This window comes from Chelonia mydas, chromosome 6, assembly GCF_015237465.2.
Source record: "Chelonia mydas isolate rCheMyd1 chromosome 6, rCheMyd1.pri.v2, whole genome shotgun sequence".
In the NCBI taxonomy this organism is placed as follows: domain Eukaryota; kingdom Metazoa; phylum Chordata; order Testudines; family Cheloniidae; genus Chelonia; species Chelonia mydas.
Window position 1 is genome coordinate 89,924,709 of NC_051246.2, and position 19,513 is coordinate 89,944,221.

Below are 19,513 nucleotides of genomic sequence, written 5' to 3' on the forward strand. Positions count from 1 at the left end.
AGATCGTTACCTGTTAGGTTCACTCCCTCTGGGGCACCTGGCATTGGCCACTGTCGGTGGACAGGATGCTGGGCTGGATGGACCTTTGGTCTGACCCAGTATGGCCATTCTTAGTTTCTGGCTTTCTTAGAAACTTCCAGTGCAAGGTGTGGTGCTGAAATAATGGATTGTTTGCTTTCTTATGTTTCCAAAGCAGACATGTCCAATGTCAGTAGTCTTCACTGGCCTGGAGCAGTGATACCTCAATAGGTGGCATGCGGGCCAAATGTGGCCTAGCAAGGTTTCCTGTGTGGCCTGCCAGCTCATCTTAAAAAATGTTTACAATTAAATTCACAAACTGTGATGTGCTGCCTATCATTTGCCTATGACTTTCTTAGTAACCCAGCTCTGAGGGCAGTGCCACTGCCAGCAAGAGCGCAGAAGTAATGGTGGCATGGTATGGTATCGCAAAGTCAACAGCAAAACCTGAGCTTTTAACCCGAACTGGACAGCGGATTTTCTCTCTCTCTCCTTTTTTTTTTATGCCACCTCATTTAAACACAAAACCTTTGTCCTTAATATGCCAAACCACTGTATCCGTCTGTAAGGTTGTCAGGGTGAGGCGCCTCTTGAATCAAAGCACAGTAGCTTCAACACAGTCTATCCTGCTGGCAGTGTTGCAAGACATGACAAAATTGAAAATCTGAAGTCTTCGTATCACACTTCAAATGCCATACTTGTAACATCAGCGACTGTACAGGAAAAAGCAACTGCTGCTTCTCTTGGAATAATGTTGGTACTAGCTAAAAAGAAAAAGCCTTTCCTGGATGCTGAGTTTGTGAAGAAGTGCACGTTGGAAATGCTGAAGGACCTTTTTGCCAGAGATAAAAACAAAGATGACATTGTGAACCGTGTGAAACAAGTTATTCTGTCTGATTCCATGGCAGTGCGAAGATTAGAGGTAATTTACAAGGATTGTTTGTCAGCTTTGCTTTCTGATGTAAAAAACACCAAATACATGTCTCTTGCAGTGGACAAATCAAGTCATTTAAGTGACACTGCCCAGCTATTGCTGTCTGTTTAAAAATTTCACCATCATGAAATCTAAGGAAGAATTTTTTTGCTTAGTACCATTGGAAAGCTACACCACAGGAGAGATCACTTTTGAAAAGGTAAAAGGCTTTTTTTTGGGGAGGCGGGGGGAAATGGCTTAGATTTGCAGAAAGTAAACTTGCTTGTTACAGATTGAAGTCCCTCCATGGCAGGGAAAGAGAAGGGCTTTTCTTTATAGTTGGCAGTGATACATCTTTCATTAAATACACTTCACTGCATCATTCACCAGTCTGTCCTGTGCGGTAAGTTGTCTGGAGACTTGAAAAAAATGAGTATTGTGATGAGATTAGTGAACTACATATGCTCAACTTCTAGCTTGCAAAATTCTTTTAAAGCTCTTTTACAAGACATTTCAGCTGAATACAGTCCTGTTGCCGCACAACGACATTTGCTGGTTAAGTAGGGGCACATATTAGAGAGGTTTTGTGTGTTTCGAAAAGAATTAATAGAAATTCTTTCAAACCACAAGACCAATAAGCTTGAGTTCCTGGAATTTATGAATGATGTCCCCTCTATGTCATGGGTAGCTTTTCTGTGTGATATTACTGATCACTTGAATTTCCTCCAGGGATCTGTTTGGAAAAAGTGTGTGCCTTTCAGAGGAATCTTGAAATCTTTGACAGGAAAGATGTTGCACTTCCCCACATTGTGTGTTGTTGCTACATATAAAACTTCAATGAAAACGGTGCAAGAATTCCTAAGCAATCTGATCAAAAAATTTTAAAATGCGAGTGGAGAATTTTAAAATTCCAGAGGATTTGCTTTTATTTGTTTGTGATCCGTTTGTTGTCTCTGCCAATGGACTGTGCCCTTTTGAAGCACGGAACATTCTTGATTCAGTTAACGAAACTGCCTTTCAATTAGAAATTGTAAGGCTCCAGAGCTCAGATGTCTTGAAGGCAAAATTCAGAGAAGTGGGACTTTGTGATTTGTGGACTCAATATGCTGACCTGTTTCAGAATTGTCAGAATCTAGCCATCTATCTTTTAATAGTGTTGGGATCAACGTACCTCTGCAAATCTGGGTTTTCTATCAAGAACATTATAAGAGACCAACACCTCAGTCACCTGATAGATAAGCATCTTCACAAGTGCATGTGCCTTGCCCTGACCTACAAACCACTCTTCACAAAGCTTGCTAAAGATTGTAACAAACACAGGTAATCGTGTTGATTTATAATCTTTGTTAAATGGTAGAAACACTAATACTTATGTTGCAATCAAAGTCTTTATTGGCAGCTGAAGTGGTTTTAATTTTGTCAGCCTTCTGCGCAAATGGCCCACCTCTTGTAATAAAATTCTGAAATTGGCCCACTCTAATTGAGGATCACTGGCCTAGGGTCTCTCAGCCATGCAGGACAGCTAGGATCAAGGATAGATAAGTTTATCAACGTAAGGATATTTCTTCTTAATGTATGTGACAGTATAGATCCCACTGTAGGTGTCAGTGAACCTCTTGCATTCAAGTCTCTCCTCCTCCCCTTTCTCCCTCCCCCCCTTTTTTTAACAATAGTGTCTGTTTACACTGCATACACCTTGTACTCCTGTACAAGGGCATTAAGGGCTGAGTGACTGCAATCCTCTCTGTTCCTTCTAATCTGTGAATGTCTAACCCACTAGGTTTCGCTGAACCTTCTCAAAATCTTCTACAAACCTTCAGAACTCTTGATATTTCAACATATGATAACTGCGATTAGAATTGACCCATCTGGACTGAGTATTGGCAGTTAGAGCCAACCTGTACAGATCTCAGTACAGGGCTACTTAACATGGCCTGAAGGTCTCATCAGATCCTGAGGAGACAAGCTACGTAGTATTGCTAACAGACAAGCCAATTTTATTTATTGCCCAATCTAGCCACAAGTGATGCCAAAGACCAGTGCAGAGAAAAGGGCACCGAGAAAAGACTCATCACTGATCTCAACACCTCCAGTACCCAAGTCCCAGGACTGAGAGAGGGCGCTCCAAACACGGAGTTGTGGACTCTGGGCAGAACTCGATGTCATTCCACAAGGACAGACTCATACATCTCCCAACCTGTCTGAACATATCATCTCAGAACCAGGGTCAGATGCAGTCATTGCACTTGATGTGTTGGATGTCGGCTGACTGAGCACTGCTGGTAGAAACTGCCGCCTATAGATTCGGGAAGTCCTCATACAAAGTGGGAAACCTTCCATTAGGAATACTTGCTCCTCAAAATGGCAAAGACTTTTCATATGGACAGCCCAATGTGATCTAGACCCAGTAGAGGCCTTGATATTGAAGCTCCCTGACTACCTGCTGCACCTGAAATATGCTGGACTAGCATTCAACTCTCTCTCAGGGTTCACTTTGCAGCAATATTGGTGTGTCATGCTCTGGTACGCTCATCTGGGATCTCACATTTGACAATATCCAAATTTCCTCGGGGCCTCCTTCATATTTACTCTCTGGTTAGACTGACTCCCACGTGGGCCCTCAACATTGTCCTCCTAAAACTCCTGGAGACTCATAAGAACATAAGAATGGCCATACAGGATCACACCTATGGTCCGTGTAGCCCAGTATGCTGACCTCAAACAGTGGCCAGTGCCAGATGCTTCTGAGGGAATGAACAGAACAGGGTAATTATTGAGTGATCCATCCTCTGTCATCCAGTCCCAGCTTCTGGCAGTCAAAGGTTTAGGGACACCTAGAGCACGGGGTTTCATCCCTGACCATCTTAGCTAATGATGGACTATCCTCCATGAACTTTGCTAATTTTTTTTTTTTAAACCCAGTTATGCTGTTGGCCTTCACCGCATCCCCTAGCAGCGAGTTCCACAGGTTGACTCCTTTAGAACCACTGTCATATTGCTCAGTACACTTCTGTACCATCAAAACGGTCTTTCTGGTTGCCATCACCTGAGCATAGGGAGTCATTGAGCTCCAAGCCCTCATGGCCACACCACCTTACTTGCGTTGCCACTTCTGAGGTACAAAAATACAGGACATCTGAGATGATCCTTCGCCCATAAAACTGGACAGTTGGTAGTGTGTGTTGAGCACTCTTACAGATTTCCCAGGACAGCTACCTGTGGGCGGAAAAAAGAAAAGCAACGATCCTGGGAAAATCTGGACAGGTGGCAACTCTATACTTTGCACATCCTCCCATATAGACAAGATGGTACTGAGACCACACCCCAGTTCATGCCTTAAGCAGTCTCGCAATTCCATCTGAAGAATCAGTTACTTTGCCATTATTTTTTTCTGAAACCTCCCTCAACACCTGGAGAAAAAGCTACATGCTCTCCCTCTGAATGTCAAGGCATACTCCACCAGGGAACTGGCAGCATCTTCTGCCTGCCAGTCTCTGAGATCTGCAATATAGAGCAATCCACTGACTTTTGTTAAACATGCTGTAGGCATGGCAGCTGGGTCAGATACCAAGTTCAGGAGCAGTACTTCAATCACTGTTTGACTGATACAAATAAAACACCTCACTTCTATTATCTAAGGATCATATTGCTCATCAGTCACCTACAATGGGTTCCACACTGATGAATACGCAAAAAAGAGAGAACATTACTTCCCTATAGTAACTCTTGTTCTTCACGATGAACATAGTCCGTGTGGATCCCACAACCCACCTTCCACGCCTGCTTTTCAGATTCCTTAGCCATCACTGCTTTAAATGGTGAGAGAATTGGGGTGTGTGTGTGGTTTCCCCACCCTTTATGGACTCGTATGGGAGCGTGAGGAGGCACAGAACTTGTGCGCAGCCCCAACAGATGCTGCTATTCAAAAACACCTCCAGTTTCATATATGTGAGATGGATGTGCACCTATGGTGGGATCCATGCTGACTACAACATCACAAAGAACCACAGTTACTGTAGATTAAGTAAACATTGTAATGTTAAGTAAAAAATGCAGAGAAGATGAGGCTAAAAACTGAGTAGTGTTATCCTTGCAAGCTGTGTAACATTATAGACAAATTTCAGTGCTTGTTCTTTTTGTTTCAGGTTAGAAGCAGATTTTATGTAGGTAAGTTAACTTTCCTTATTGTTTTTGTGGAGCATCTTTCTAGCTACACTGGTAATTTTTAAATTATTTTTATGATAGTTTTTAATAACTTGAATGTTACAAAATGGAGCTACTGTTCTTTGTAGGAAGGGAAAAACAGCTTGCCAGTAAAGTTGCTGAACTAATTGAAGACAAATGCAAAGTTCTTGAAAAACTTAGTCTCCAGAAGAAAGAGGTAACTCTTATTTTTGTTCTCCTCCTCCAATGTATGTTTTTAGCATATTGAGCGATTGTTCTTTTAAGTAACAGAAGCTTTATTTAAACTTAAATATTAAAAGCTTATATTTATGATGATCTTGAAATACTTGTTTTGTTTTTTTCCCCCTTGGTTCAAATTCTTTTAAATGTGATACAGATTTCAATGCATTTTCCTCTTAAATTATAGTACAATACGCTGCATTGGAAATGTACTCCTAGATGTCTTGCTTTTATGCTCTGTGCTAACCTTCGTAGGGCCAGATTTTTAAAGATACTTAGGCACCTAAAGATGCGTGTAGGCCCTTCTGAAAATCCCACTAATGCCCATTGGGAATTAATGTCTAGTGTGCCTAAATACTTTTAAAAATCCATCCCTTAGTGTTTTAAACTTAATCATAAATTAATTTCATTTTTTAAAACAATTTTTGATCTTACACACATTTTGATATCATGTATCTCTTTCAGTACGAAGGCTTAGAATCATCTCTAAAGGATGCCAGTCTTCTGAAAGAGTCAACAAATACATCACATATTGAGGTAAAAACAGACTAAAAGAAACAAAGTGGTTTTTTTTGTATAATTTGAGGTGGTGTTTCAGGAAAACTGAAGGTGTCAGAAGTGTACTTTTTTTTAAATCTGTGGAATTGTTTTGCTAATCCAGGGTTTCTCAAACCATTACCAAATGAGACAGTGAATTAATTATGGAGTGGGTCAGTTATGCAGAGAAATTAATTATGGAGCAAATCAGACATGCAGGCAATTAATTTTGGAGCAAATAATTATGCAGATAGCTTTCTCTGCCTGCTTCCTATAGGTGACATCCTGTAAAATTGTTATGCAAACCCCTCAGATGAGTGATGCAGAATCAAATGTGTACCACAGTATTTTGAAAAAATGTTGTATGACATATTGCAGCATAAATTTTAAATATTGACTAATAGTTCTGATTCAAAAATACACGCTAATAACTTAAAATAGCATGTGTCTTACATGTTGCTGTAATCTAGAAATGAATCCATTTTTAGATCCCAAAAATCATGAACTTATTTGATAGAGGACTCCAAAAAAGCGTAGTCTCACCATACTTCTTATGGGGCTATTCAAAAGTAAATAACTAATAAACTGACAAATTTACTTAAATTCATTCTGGACTTGGAGTAAATACTGTAAGGTTGGGAATAAGACTGTTCATATGTAAGTGATTTTAATCCCCACTTTAAACACAGATCTCAATGCAACCTTAACTTTTGAGGCCTTATTGCACCTCTGTAGATTATTAAAGTGTTCCATAAAAATACACTATACACACCTGTATTTAATTACTTTATAACTGTAAATTTCTATAGGTTAACTATCAAAATGACTTGTTTTAGGCAACCTGTGAAAAACTGAACAGGTCAAACACTGCACTCAAGGATGAAATAGAGAATTTAGAAAAAGAGCTGGAAGAAGAGAAGTCTAAGCGATCAGAACAGGATGACTTGGTAATGTTCAGAAAAAACTTTTTTAAACATATTCAGATAACTTGGTTTTAAAAATTGGAACATGTTTTTGTGTATAATCAGAGTTATTTCTCTGAGAAGACATTTACTGAAAAGGCGGTCTTTTCATTCCTTTTTGAACTTTAATTTTGTTTTTTAAAATCATTCAAGACAATCCCAGGTAGTTAAGGTTCAGGAACTAACATGCAAGTATTTAGGAGCTAAAGATACAGCTGTACATTGAATGTCCTATATAGCAAGGGTAAGAAAAGACTTGTTTAACAAGTAAGTGATTTTTTTTTAAACTTTTTTTTTCTTTGCAGTTTATTTAATGCATCCAAATAAACTTTAGAATGTGTATGATTTGGAGAGGGTTCTCTGAATTTTAACTTCCTTTTTATTTAGAAAACAAAACTTTCTGTGCTGGAGTGGGGGGAATCATTTTTGCAGAACCTCCAAAAATGCTGTGTTTTTTGGCTCATTTATCAACAGCTAATCTTGGTTTTCCCCCTTCCCCTACAATGTTGTGCTGTTTGCCATTGATGCTTATTGTCAGCCAAAGTAACTTGCTTCCATCTTGGGGATATTCAGGAAATGGGGGGCAGTCTTGTCTGGGTAGATAATGCTGAAACAAGCATTTTGTGGTTGCTATCAAGGGAGAAGTACCTCTCAGAATAACTTCTACAACTATGTAATTAGGGAAGCTCACAGAACTGCTGTTTATCGGGCTGTATAAAAGCAACCATAGAGCCCTTATGAATTATGGTCTCTTCCTTGCCTGTGATGCCAGTGATGTTACTTTATGAACTAATTGACAAAGGGATTTGTAAGAGTGCTAAATTCAGTGAACACTTAAACTTTTTTAAAAGCTGTAAAGGAGTAATAGTTGGAGGCTCACTCAGCTGACGTTTTAAATATCCTGCATATGGAAAATCCTTTCCTAAAGTACTTTTAGGGAAATGGATTAATTATTTAATGATTCTCCAATATGTCAGACAGTGGATGTAATATACATATTATAAGCATTGTAAAAAGAAACAGTATGTTACAAGAAAGGTAAAAAGAAAGTAGTAGTATGTAATCATATGTCACTATCGTACAGTCAAAAAACCTTCCTTAAGGAAAATCTTTGAAAAGAAAACTGGTATTGTCAGGCCTGCAAAGACAATCCTTACAATTTAAAAATAAATATTTTTACAGGAATACATTTTAGTAGCATTTTCTGAAAATTTATCTCATAAAATTAGTTTGGCTAAAAAGTTTCAACCTGGAAGAACTTGTACGAAAATAAATATTACGGCTTTGCAGATGGCGGAAATACAGAGAAGAATGGAATCTTTAGAAAATGAAGCAAAATCTATCCAGTCACAAGTGGCAGAAGTAAGTCAAATATCTGAGGTTTTTGTTCAAATTAGGAAAATCAATTACTAAAATAAATTGTTTCATCACAAATAAATACTCACAGGCATGACTTGACATGAGTATCAATTCCAGTCTTCTAGGGCTCAGTCCAACTTTTTGGTATGTGGTAGCTGATTCATTTTACAAAAGAGTGTGGCAGTTACCATTAATTGAAAAGCACAATTACACTTTATTTTGTTAGTACACAATTATAAAACATACACTGCCAAGAAATTTATTGTAAGCAGCAACAAGCTATTGGATCTTCAGATATACTGTTGAAGCAGTTTGCTTTTTTTTATTTCATTTAGGCCAAGACCACATTAAAAGTATTTCACATTAATAAAGAGAGACTTGAGACATCTGTCCAAGATGCAATACAGGAAAACTGTCATCTTCAGGAAAGCGAGAAACAGGTAAGTTCTTCCTAGTTATGTAGTATTGTAGATGTGCATGGCAGTTTCCACATAACTAAAGATATGATCCCTGCTCGAAGGAGTTCATCATCAAATTGAACATAACCAAATGATCCTGGAGATATGTTCTTATATATTTATTTATTTATTTTGGAATAACTTATTTTAAATACTTTCCTTGGATCTCTCTTGCGCTCTCTCTCTCAAAAGGCTGTATGGAATGTGCATGAGAGAGAGAAGAAACCTTAATAAGTAAAGTGTGAAATACTTGTTCCACCCATAAAGGGCAGCATGAAAAAAAGCAACACTGATATTGAGAGAAGGATACAAAGGGGATGGGAAAAGGTTTTGCTGAGAAAAAAGAGGTTTTCGGAAGAAATGAGAATAAAGATTTAGGCAAGTACATAGTTGAGGTACTCCACAAAAGTGGGCACCAGAAGCTTGAACTTGATTCAGATGACAAAGACAGGGTTTAAATAGGAGAATAACTTAGCAAAGTGGCAGGTGAGGAAAATACTGTTACTGCAGTAGCATTTGGGATGGAATGGAGGAGAGCAGTGTAAGAAGTGGGGAGGCCAGATAGGAGGGCGCTGGAGTAGTTAGGCAAGAGATAAACCAGGCAGTGAACAAGGATTTTAGTTGCTATAAACCAGAATAGGAATGGTTCATCAGCTGTGTCATTCTGAACTCTATTCTCTTCTTTTCCACCACAAAGAAGTTGCAGGCGTGGGTGGTGGGTAGGATATTAGAATGATCAACTAGAGCTGGTCAGAAATGTTCCAACAAAACATTTTTCTATCTGAAAATGGCAATTAGTCAGAACTGAAATGTTCTGCTGAAACATGTAGACTTTGACAGAAACCAGTTTGCCAGAAACTTACCTGGTTTCCTGCTCAGCTGCCCAGCTCCTTGGCAGCTTGCCTGGTGGGAGCTTGGGAGTAAGGACTTCTTGGCAGCCAGCCTGGTTAGCTGCTTGGGAACCTGGGCTTCCAGGACTTCCTGGCTTCACCACAGCCCACCAGGAGGGCTTTTGCAGAGCTTGGGTGCTAGGATTGCCGGGACCATTTAAACAAATTCCATTTTGGTTCTTCTGAAATGGAATCTTTTGAAAATGTTCGACAGAAGACTTTTCATATCAGATCTTCTGTTTTAATTCAGAACAATATTTTTGGAAATGTAAAATTTTCCGTGGAAGGGAAATTCTGGTTCTCACAAATCTCTGTTATCAACAGTGAGAATGGAAGTGTGGTGGTGGTGGTAGAAGATGAGATTCATTTTTTGATATGTTAAGTTGTTGGTAAAACAGACAAACATATGTCATATGCAAGAGTGAACAGAGAAGTAGTTGATTGGAAGTAATCATTGTAGAGAGGGTATTGGATCAGGTAACTTGGTTATAAGAAAAAGAGGAGACCACTGGAAGAAAATTATTCTCGTGTACTTTATTTGCTTTAAGTCCATTCCTTTGGTCTTTATTCCTGATTGTACCCTTTATTGTACTCGAAATAATGTACTAAGGTCAGAGAAGCAGTGCCTAATTAAAAAAGTGAACAGACCAGCGTCTTTTTATCTTTGTGACATGAATATCTTGTTGCTGTTTCACTTTTTTGAATCCAGAGGAGTTTGAATGAGGATGCTCTTTTGCTGCTTCTCCTCTGTAAAAAGGGACCTTTAAGTAACACAATACTAAATGCTGAAAATGACGTAACTTTAATCATTTTACAAACATCAAAATCTGTTTTCATAAGGTCATAATTGACTCCTTTACAGTAATCACTTTGGAATTCCTTCTAGGTAAAATAAACTTGCATGACACATTCAAGACCAGGACATCTAGTGTACTTAGGGTTTTGTGTTCACATTTTTAATGAATTGAGCTAGTGCATGCTGCAACTTCTTTCACTCTTGTATCATATTTGGTGTACTCCCTGTGGGGGGAAAAAAGACCTTACCAGTAGACCAATCAGAAAAGGAAATGAAAATTGTCTGTCTTGCTTGTTTTTCTTCCCTAATGAAAACATTGTAAGCAAATAATTTGGTTTTCTTTAGTAGAACATACACATCCTTTTTTTTTCTTACCTTTTTTAAAGATGGAATTTCGTTTTCACTCAAAAGGTAACAAAAGTGTGTTTTTGTTCATGGAAATCAGTGTACTTTCTTCCTTGGTCTCATACACAAATGGGTCATAATCCTCTGGCACATCATTGCCATAACTATAACAGAGCTGCTACCCTCTGAATAGATTTAATGATATGCCAAAGACAGGATTAAACATCTTAGTTTGATCAAGACAACTGTTTATAAACATTTATTACACTATTTTTTTTTTTTTCTAATTTGAACGCTAGGAAAGCGTGCTGCCTCAGCTCACTGCAAAATCCTTGTCCTTTCCATCTGCTATAATCCTTACGGTGTACAAGAATCAGCTTTGGTTCACTGTTTCTTTGACTCTTGTTAGAATGTATTTTTAAAGTTTAGTTGCTTATCAGTGAAGGGGATTTAGTGATAATGGCAGTGTTGGAATAATGAAAACTTTCTCTTCATTTTTCACTTGTCTAATTTGACTAGTGTATGACTTTTATTACTTGAAAGGGCACATACCGTGTCAGGTGACTGTTATCATTCACTTCATTTTATCACATAAATAGGCTTGGCAGAATTAAATTTTGTATATTTTTAAAATAATTTTGATGGACAATATCAATGGTTATTTTTAAGCATTTTTTTCCATTTTCCCACGGGTGTGAAAATGTAAATGCAGGGGAATCAGACAATATCTAATGAAAGCAGATGTTAAGATTCAAAAAGTTAAAGCTTTAACTGTTTAAAATATAAATTGTCAACATCATGTGTCAAGATATACAGAATAAATAATCTTAAATCAAACTCTGTTCTCAGGCAACAGTTTTCTTTCTTTGGCTTTCTGTAAATTTCTGTTATCAATGGAAATACCTTTTGTTTTGTGTGTATGGTGAAATGGACATTTACTGATTCTGATAAAAATCTAATCCTTCCAGGTTTATACGCCACCTCTGTTTTATTATGTCTTTGCATTGCTTATCTTTGGCAAGCTGAAGTTTAGGCTTGCTTGTATTCTTGCGTGAGGGTTCCCCTGTTTAACGCCATCTACATAGAAGTGAGTGTTCTTTGATTAAAATGGATTAGTCACTCCACTCTGTAAACCTGCTATGTTTAAAGATTCCAGCTGGAGGATGAACAATAGGCTCTCAGAATCTTTCAAAAGATTCATTTAATAGTTTCTTGAGGTTTTTATATTAAATATGCAGTTTTTAAAGAACAAATTTGCTTCAGTTCTCATAATATGCAGGTGTGGTTTAATTAGCTGACATATTGCAATTACATTTATTTTAACAAACTTGGAAGTCTAATATTCCTTGTTTTTTGTAGGACACTTCTGAAAATGAAATATTCCTGTAAAATTGTTAATGTAGTCCCAAAACTTTCACAACCTGGCTGCCCTTCTAATTTAACAAAAGGCTAGTTACAGTATTTTTAGTATTTAGGGTCTGCTTACATAGGAGTACTCATGACTTTGATTAGTAGCAACATGTCCCTTTAAATATATTTTAACCATATGGTATTAGGTGGAAAAAAATAATTGTTAGGAAAAAATCTGTGGGTTATGTGATGAATTAAATAGCTACCCCATTTATTTTATTCAATAGAGAACTTCCAAGATAGAAATAAAAACATTAATGGTACACTTCCCTCTCTCAGTTTTGTTAAGGTGAAAAGGGAACAAGTGTTGTAGCTTAAGGAGAGAGTATGGGAAATTAATGTCTTTTCTCTTCAACCTATTCCCAGGAATCTGTGGATGATTAGCCAAAAACTCAATATTTTATTTTAATTGGTTTCTTTACATTCTGTATGTTTTATCTAAAACGTTGATTGAAGTATTCAGCTAAACTTGCTTTTAGATATCCTAGTAACTAATTACACTAGAGAGCTAGTGCAGCTGACAATAATTTAGAGAACAAGACAATAATATAAAATGTTTCACTGTTGAGCTCTTCAGCATTACACAATCTTTAGTTCTGTTTAGTTCTCATGCACAGGTGGTGGTGGGGTTTCAAGACACTCACCTGAGATATGCTGCCTATCAGTACAGTGGCTAATTATTGTTGAAATGTGAAAAACATTAAGAGGTTATTCCTGATTTTCAATTTGTGATAGATTCTTTATTGGTCTGGTGCACTTTTTTTTTTTTTAAGCTGTTACAAGAGGCTGAAGGATGGGGTGAACGATTTAGTGAATTAAATGAACAAACAAAAATCTTTGAATCGTCTAAAGCAGATATGGAGGAAGCTCTGAAAAACAAGGAAAGTCAAGTCAAGGTAAATTGCTGTATTTAACACTTACTTTTTTCTGTTATAGGAGAGTCTAAATATTAGGGTGAAAAGATGTTAAGATATCTCAATTTGTTTCTTGCATTAACTTATTTTTAGCTTTTCTTATTCTCCTCCTCCACCCCCTGACCCTCCCTGGGCAAACAAAGCTGCTTGGGTTGAGGTTTGAATTCACTGAGTCCATTGGGACACTGTCCAAAGGCTACAGACTCCTAGAATCTAAAATTTGAAATAAATAGGAATACTTGCAGTCTAAAAGGTTCTTCACTTTGAAGACACTTTATATGTATAAAAAATACAGAACTCTTCAAATATCCCAGTGAGCATCATTAAGAGCCTTTAGTGGTGCCCCCCTGTTGTAGTGCTTGCCTGTGTTTTAATTGGTAAGTAGTGGAACACGTAGAATCCTAGATAGCTAGCCAGCTAATTTGATTTATTAATGAGAAAATAATAAAGTACAGGTTTCAGAGTAGCAGCTGTATTAGTCTGTATCGGCAAAAAGAACAGGAGCACTTTTGGCACCTTAGAGACTAACAAATTTATTACAGCATAAGCTTTCGTGGGCTACAGCCCACTTCATCGGATGCATAGAATGGAACATATAGTAAGAAGATAGACACAGACACACACGTTGGAAAGAGGCTAATTAGTTAAGATGAGCTATTATCAGCAGGAAAAAAAAAACTTTTGTAGTGATAATGAGGATGGCCCATTTAGACAGTTGACAAGAAGTGTGATTAACAAATTTATTAGAGCATAAGCTTTCGTGGGCTACAGCCCACTTCATCGGATGCATAGAATGGAACTCACACCTTCTTGTCAGCTGTCTAAATGGGCCATCTTGATTATCACTACAGAAGTGTTTTTTCTCCTGCTGATAATAGCTCATCTTACCTAATTAGCCTCTCACAGTTTGTTTGGCAACTTCCAGTTTATCTGTGTGTGTGTGTGTGTATACACTATATGTTTGTTCCATTCTATGCATCCGATGAAGTGGGCTGTAGCCCATGAAAGCTTATGCTCTGAAAAATTTGTTAGTCTCTCTAAGGTGCCACAAGTACTCCTGTTTTTTAATAAAGTACAGCAAAAGGTTGAAAATATGACTTGGTGTGGTAGTCAAAGTTTCACTGCCTATATTTCATTTTGGATTTTAATTTTATTTATTTTTGGTAATATCTAGTCATTGACAGAATGTTTATTGAAGATGAAAGACTGGAGCACAGCAATAGGAGAAGACAACACTGAAGATAACCACTGGGATGTTGATATAACAGAAAATGGTGAGCTTTTAGGTACAATCTGGACAACTTCTTTTCTAAGGCACCCCCTCACCCCCCCCCCCAAATAAAAAAGGTTAATTGGGAAAAGAGAATAACTAGACCTTACACAAAGCTTGTAATTAAATTAATTTGTTAAAGGTAGAAGCTGGATTTCTTAACCCTGCATTCTAATATGGTTTGCAAATGTGCTCCTCCAGAATACTAAACGCATCCTGCATTGCCATTTTTTCCTCAGTCAGCTCAGTTGATGCTTAATCAGCTGGGGAAGAAATCCGCCTGTGTTAATATGTCAGAAGAGCGTCAGCTTTAATTTTTCCTTTCCACACTGAGAGTGTCATTCTCACTTAGCTTTGGCTTCCACCACACTAAGCACAATTTTTATGAAAAATATATTCAGTAATTAGGAGTAGTACGTGTACATTCCAGTCAAAACATATCACAGTGCTGTTTGTGATTTCACTGTTCTTTTTGTTTATGCTCTTAATTAGATGATCAGCAAAAACGAACTATAAAGAAGTTGATCTATGCTGCTAAGGTGTGTAGTAACACTTTATGATGTACTGATTTTAAAAGTTTGGAGGGAAGAGGTCAGAATAAAAATGAGGAATAAAGAAAACTGCTATTTACTAGATGTAACAACATGATGGCATGTACTTTAATGGACATATATAATTGTATCAACGTAAACAAAGTTCAGGGTGTCTGTTTTTTCTAAATATTTTTTACCATACTTAAACAATCTTAATTGACACTTTTCTTTGCCAGGGTCTAGAATGAATACAACCTGCCCTGTCCTTCTGAAATAGGGTATTAGCTGATTGCACTTCCAAGCAGTAATCAATTAACGTTACAGCCATAACATAACATTCTGACTTTAGTATTGTATTATCTGAGAAATGCAGTCAAGTAGAATTGAGTCTTTTTCCTGCAGTAATGTTCTCACACTTAATTCCTTTTTTATTTTAATATAGTTAAATGCTTGTTTAAAAACCCTGGAAGTAGAAAGAAATCAAGTATATTTAAAACTGGCAGATGAAGATAAAGCTAAAGAAGAACTTACAGGTAATTAGATTATTTTGTTTTAAAAATAACTGATATTTTTAAATAAGAGAAGCTATTCATGTCCTTAAATAACTCTGGCTTATTCATTCAGTTTTTGTGGAAAAAATATTAAGTTTATAGTAATAGCTAAAAATCCATTAAATTTGAATTGAAGTGACTTAACCAGTTCTAAAAATTTGGTCTTAAAAGATTAAGTGGCTAAAACTACAGCAATAATATAGACTGCTGATATGCCATTTTTAATTTGTTATCCCAGTTCACTGTTGGAAATGCAACAGTTTCCACTAAAAATAAATATACTGAAAATCTTTTTTCAATATTGCTATTGAAAATTTGTCTAATGGCTTTCATTGGGATGTTTAATTGTGAAACTCATTTCTAATAAAGTTCATTATATAATATAAGCGATTAGTTCATTATATTTAGTTGGAATACAACATTACTTTCTTCTAAAAATACTCTTGCCTGGAAAGTACATGGTCGCCTCTTTTCCTTTGGACAAAATCTACAAAGGTTTCATTCTAAGGAAATATATTTTTAAAATAAAATTAGTGCAACTTTATACATCTTGCATCTAATTAGCCAATGCCTTTAACCTAAATAACAACACTATCAGCAGAAAATTGGACTCAATTTAAAATGCCATATGCCTGGTGGCCTTTTGGATTATTCTGTCCTCTAATGCAGCAGTTTTTCCCCTGACAACTTTTAAGGGTCTCCTATGCTGACCCATCAAATAGATGTCCTTCTAGACTGACTGTAGCCTTTTTCCCCATTCGGGCCTTTGAACTTCAGAGGCTTAAATATATTGAAAGGAAGCACGGTTTGCAACTGAATAAATTTAAATGTCAATCTCCTTATTATCTCCTTGCTCCATGTTGTTAACTATCATGATGCTTCAGGGTTAACCCCAACTGGGATGAATGGGGTGTTTCTACACTTCTGTGAACTACTGTTCATGCTGCTTGTCATCTTGAGCACACTTAAACAAATAATAATAATAGAAAACCTAAAAATTTAGACTATGGATCTCAAAATGGCATCCTCCAGAGAAAAGTTCTGACTTTCTGAGCCATTCCAACCACAGATGGGGAAACAGAGCTTAAGTAACTAAGCCAAAGTCATATCAAGTATGTGTTAAATCTGGAAGAAGTATTCAGAACTCCTGACTCCCTGTCCTGTACTAAGACCAGTAAGCAGTACTGTTTCTCAATTGTGCAGTCTGTGGATATATACCACAATGCAAAAAACTAAATCGTATTCTATGGACTGTAGGGAGATGTTTCCCTACGTTACTTCCCAAATGGCAAACAGGCCTTCATTAATAAAACTTTAAAGTCCTTGACTTGCAATGTTTTTTACTTTCTAAAATGTTTTGATTTTGTTTTAACTTCATAAAGTGTGCACGTTATTCATCTGTCTCTAACTTTGACAGAACGCATTGAAAACCTCCAGCGTGAGCAAGTCTCCTTGCAGTCTGAAAATGCACATTTTGAAAGTGAACTTCAAAAGCTTCAACAAAAGCTTAAAGTAATGACAGAGCTATATCAAGAAAATGAAATGAAATTACACAGGTACTGATACCGCTATGTTTTTACATTAAGCATTTAATGATTGATTAAGGGAAGATTGGGAAGTCATTTTGACTTTTCAGTTTAAATGTATCAACAAATTTACAATTTGAAAGATAATTGTCATAACTGTAGTTTATATCAACCAGATTCCTTATAATTTGGCTGAAAGTACAGTATACATATGAAAACCTGAGCATTTGTGGTAAACTGATATGTAGCTGAATAAACAAATAGATTTTTACATCTTTGTTTTTAGATTTGGATGTGATTATTTATTTTATTTATTTATTTATTTTTTGAAGTGATGGATGAAATATATTGGGAAAGTCCATGATACTAATCTTGAAATGCTTGTATAAGAAGGGACTGTATACCTCTTGTGTATTTATCACTGTAACTGTTTATGGGAACAGGTGAGGGGTATTTATTTTTAAATGTGCTTGTGTGCAAAAGTGTGTTGTACCAATTAGACAGTTATAGCCTATTTCAGCTGGTTAAAGAGCTAACCTTTACAGTAGAACCTCAGAGTTACGAACTGACCAGTCAACCACACACCTCATTTGGAACTGGAAACACACAATCGGGCGGCAGCAGCAGAGACGAAAAAAACCAAACAACCCCCCACCAAATTTAGTATAGTACTGTTAAACATAAACTACTAAAAAATAAAGGAAAAGCAGCATTTTTCTTCTGCATAATAAAGTTTCAAAGCTGTATTAAAATCAGTGTTCAGTTGTAAACTTTTGAAAGAACAACCATATGTTTTGTTCAGTTTTATGAATGTTTCAGAGTTACGAATAACCTCCATTCCTGAGGGTTTTGTAACTCTGAGGTTCCTGTATTTACTTATGGCTGACACAACTTTGGGCAGGCAAAAACTAACATCCTGAGAAGTACAATACATTTTAAAAATGTTGTAATTATGGATAAACTGGGCTTTTGTTTAGAGAAGAGGGAATAGTAAAATTTTCAAAGGCACTTAAGTCACTTTTGAAACTTCAACAGACCTATTATGTGTTTAACCCTATCAGTTGGCTAGGACAGTCATTCAGTAGTGAAATAGGATGGTGACAATTGCAAACTATACTGACATTTCTCAGAACAAAATAATTAAATATGCATCAGTCATTGGTTTGCATAGCGCACTATATACGTGAATTTGGGGAGAGGCTAGGGCATGACTAGTAGTTCCACATTTATGCAGCCTAGTGGCCAAGAACCCATGTGTAGGGGAGAATGGTTAATGGTTCCTATTCTAGCCGGTGGGCTGAATGTTCTGCAGAGCTGCCTTATGTGCATCAGAGTTAATTTGAGTGCAGTGATAGTCCTGGTATTACTTTTACTGTTCCAGATTTTAATAATTAATGGCTAATGAGCTATGTAAACAAATTTAAAAACACTATACTTACACACCACAACCTCTTTCTGCTCCTGTGGGTGAATATCGCACTAAATAATCTCTTTGCTGAGAGAATAACTGCAAAATTATTATTTGAGGTACAGCTAATCATACTGTCTGTGTGTTTAAAGGAAACTAACAGTAGAAGAGAGAGAGCGGTTACAGAAAGAAGAAAAACTCTCTAAAGTAGATGAGAAAATTAATCATGCTGCAGAAGAACTAAACAGTTACAGGTATTTTAACAAATTTTTATTTACTGTTTGGTGTTTTCTCTACAGTTTACAAAATCCACAAGAGACTTAGTAAATTTACTTATTATAATGCATTGTTACAGAATATATTCTGTCATAGTGTTCCCCCCCCCACAAAAAAATGTCCATGCTTTTTATAGTTAACCTAGCTTATACAAATGAAGTGTGTGTGTGTGTGTGTGTGAAATATGATAAATACACATGGCACTCAAGTGCCTAGTGGCAGGCTCTCTTCTTCCATCAGTGTGTAGAATCTAAAATTTTGTATTCTTATAATAGGTCACTCCATTTTGTTTGCAAAGCAGGGTAGGTCGGATAGTTTGTCTTTGAGGTTCCCAAAGTATGGCATGATTCTTCAGCCTTTACTCCCCTTGGAAGTTGGTGACTTTTTGAGCACAATTTGATGACTTAAGAATGGGGTTCTCAACCTTTTTTCTTTCTGAGGCCCCCCACAACATGCTATAAAAACTCCATGGCCCACCTGGGCCACAATAACTGCATATAAAAGCCAGGGCCGGCTTTAAGGGGTAGCAAGCTGGGAAATTACCTGGGGCCCCATGGCGTCGGGGGCACTGTGAGCTAAGTTGCTCAGGCTTCTGCTTCAGCCCCATGCAGTGGGACTCTGGATTTCTGCTGTGGGCCCCAGCAAGTCTAAGACTGGTCCTGCTTGGTGGACCCCCTGAAACCTGCTCGTGGCCACCCCAGCGAGCCCCGGACCCTGGTTGAGAACCACTGCTTTAGAAGGTTCTGCTGATCAGTTAATTGATTAAAGCAGTTCCTAGAATAATGTTGACATTCTTGATGTTGGTACCCTAAAGAGTAAACAAAAATGCTCAGTTCAAAACACAATCTGTCCTTTCATATTTAGGCAAAATATGAAGTAGTAGGGAAATTTTTATTTTAAAGTTTCTAAGAGGATATTGCAAATAGTGGAACATAATTAAATT

General features: G+C 37.0%; 2 protein-coding genes across 20 annotated transcripts in view; one reads left to right on the forward strand and one right to left on the reverse strand.

Annotated features, from left to right (window-relative positions):
• The window catches only part of MIA2 (MIA SH3 domain ER export factor 2), a 67,753-nt gene that overhangs the window by 32,788 nt on the left and 15,452 nt on the right, over positions 1 to 19,513 (forward strand). For 8 of the 12 annotated variants that reach the window (XM_043549932.1, XM_043549933.1, XM_043549934.1 and 5 more), the window contains 12 exons: positions 5,077 to 5,098; positions 5,224 to 5,312; positions 5,801 to 5,872; positions 6,709 to 6,819; positions 8,125 to 8,196; positions 8,529 to 8,633; positions 12,866 to 12,988; positions 14,181 to 14,292; positions 14,769 to 14,815; positions 15,252 to 15,342; positions 16,778 to 16,916; positions 18,447 to 18,548. In XM_043549932.1, the coding sequence (XP_043405867.1) occupies positions 5,077 to 5,098; positions 5,224 to 5,312; positions 5,801 to 5,872; positions 6,709 to 6,819; positions 8,125 to 8,196; positions 8,529 to 8,633; positions 12,866 to 12,988; positions 14,181 to 14,292; positions 14,769 to 14,815; positions 15,252 to 15,342; positions 16,778 to 16,916; positions 18,447 to 18,548 (1,085 nt within the window). Of the gene's footprint in view, positions 1 to 1,010; positions 5,053 to 5,076; positions 5,099 to 5,223; positions 5,313 to 5,800; positions 5,873 to 6,708; positions 6,820 to 8,124; positions 8,197 to 8,528; positions 8,634 to 12,865; positions 12,989 to 14,180; positions 14,293 to 14,768; positions 14,816 to 15,251; positions 15,343 to 16,777; positions 16,917 to 18,446; positions 18,549 to 19,513 lie in introns of those variants that run through there. The other 4 variants (XM_043549930.1, XR_006291894.1, XR_006291895.1 and 1 more) reach the window with 4 other exon arrangements.
• FBXO33 (F-box protein 33) overlaps positions 8,782 to 19,513 on the reverse strand; it is a 57,308-nt gene continuing 46,576 nt past the window's right edge. For 5 of the 8 annotated variants that reach the window (XR_006291904.1, XR_006291902.1, XR_006291901.1 and 2 more), the window contains one exon: positions 14,908 to 19,378. The gene's annotated coding sequence lies outside the window, so the exon portion shown is untranslated. Of the gene's footprint in view, positions 10,562 to 14,907; positions 19,379 to 19,513 lie in introns of those variants that run through there. The other 3 variants (XR_006291903.1, XR_006291900.1, XR_006291899.1) reach the window with 1 other exon arrangement.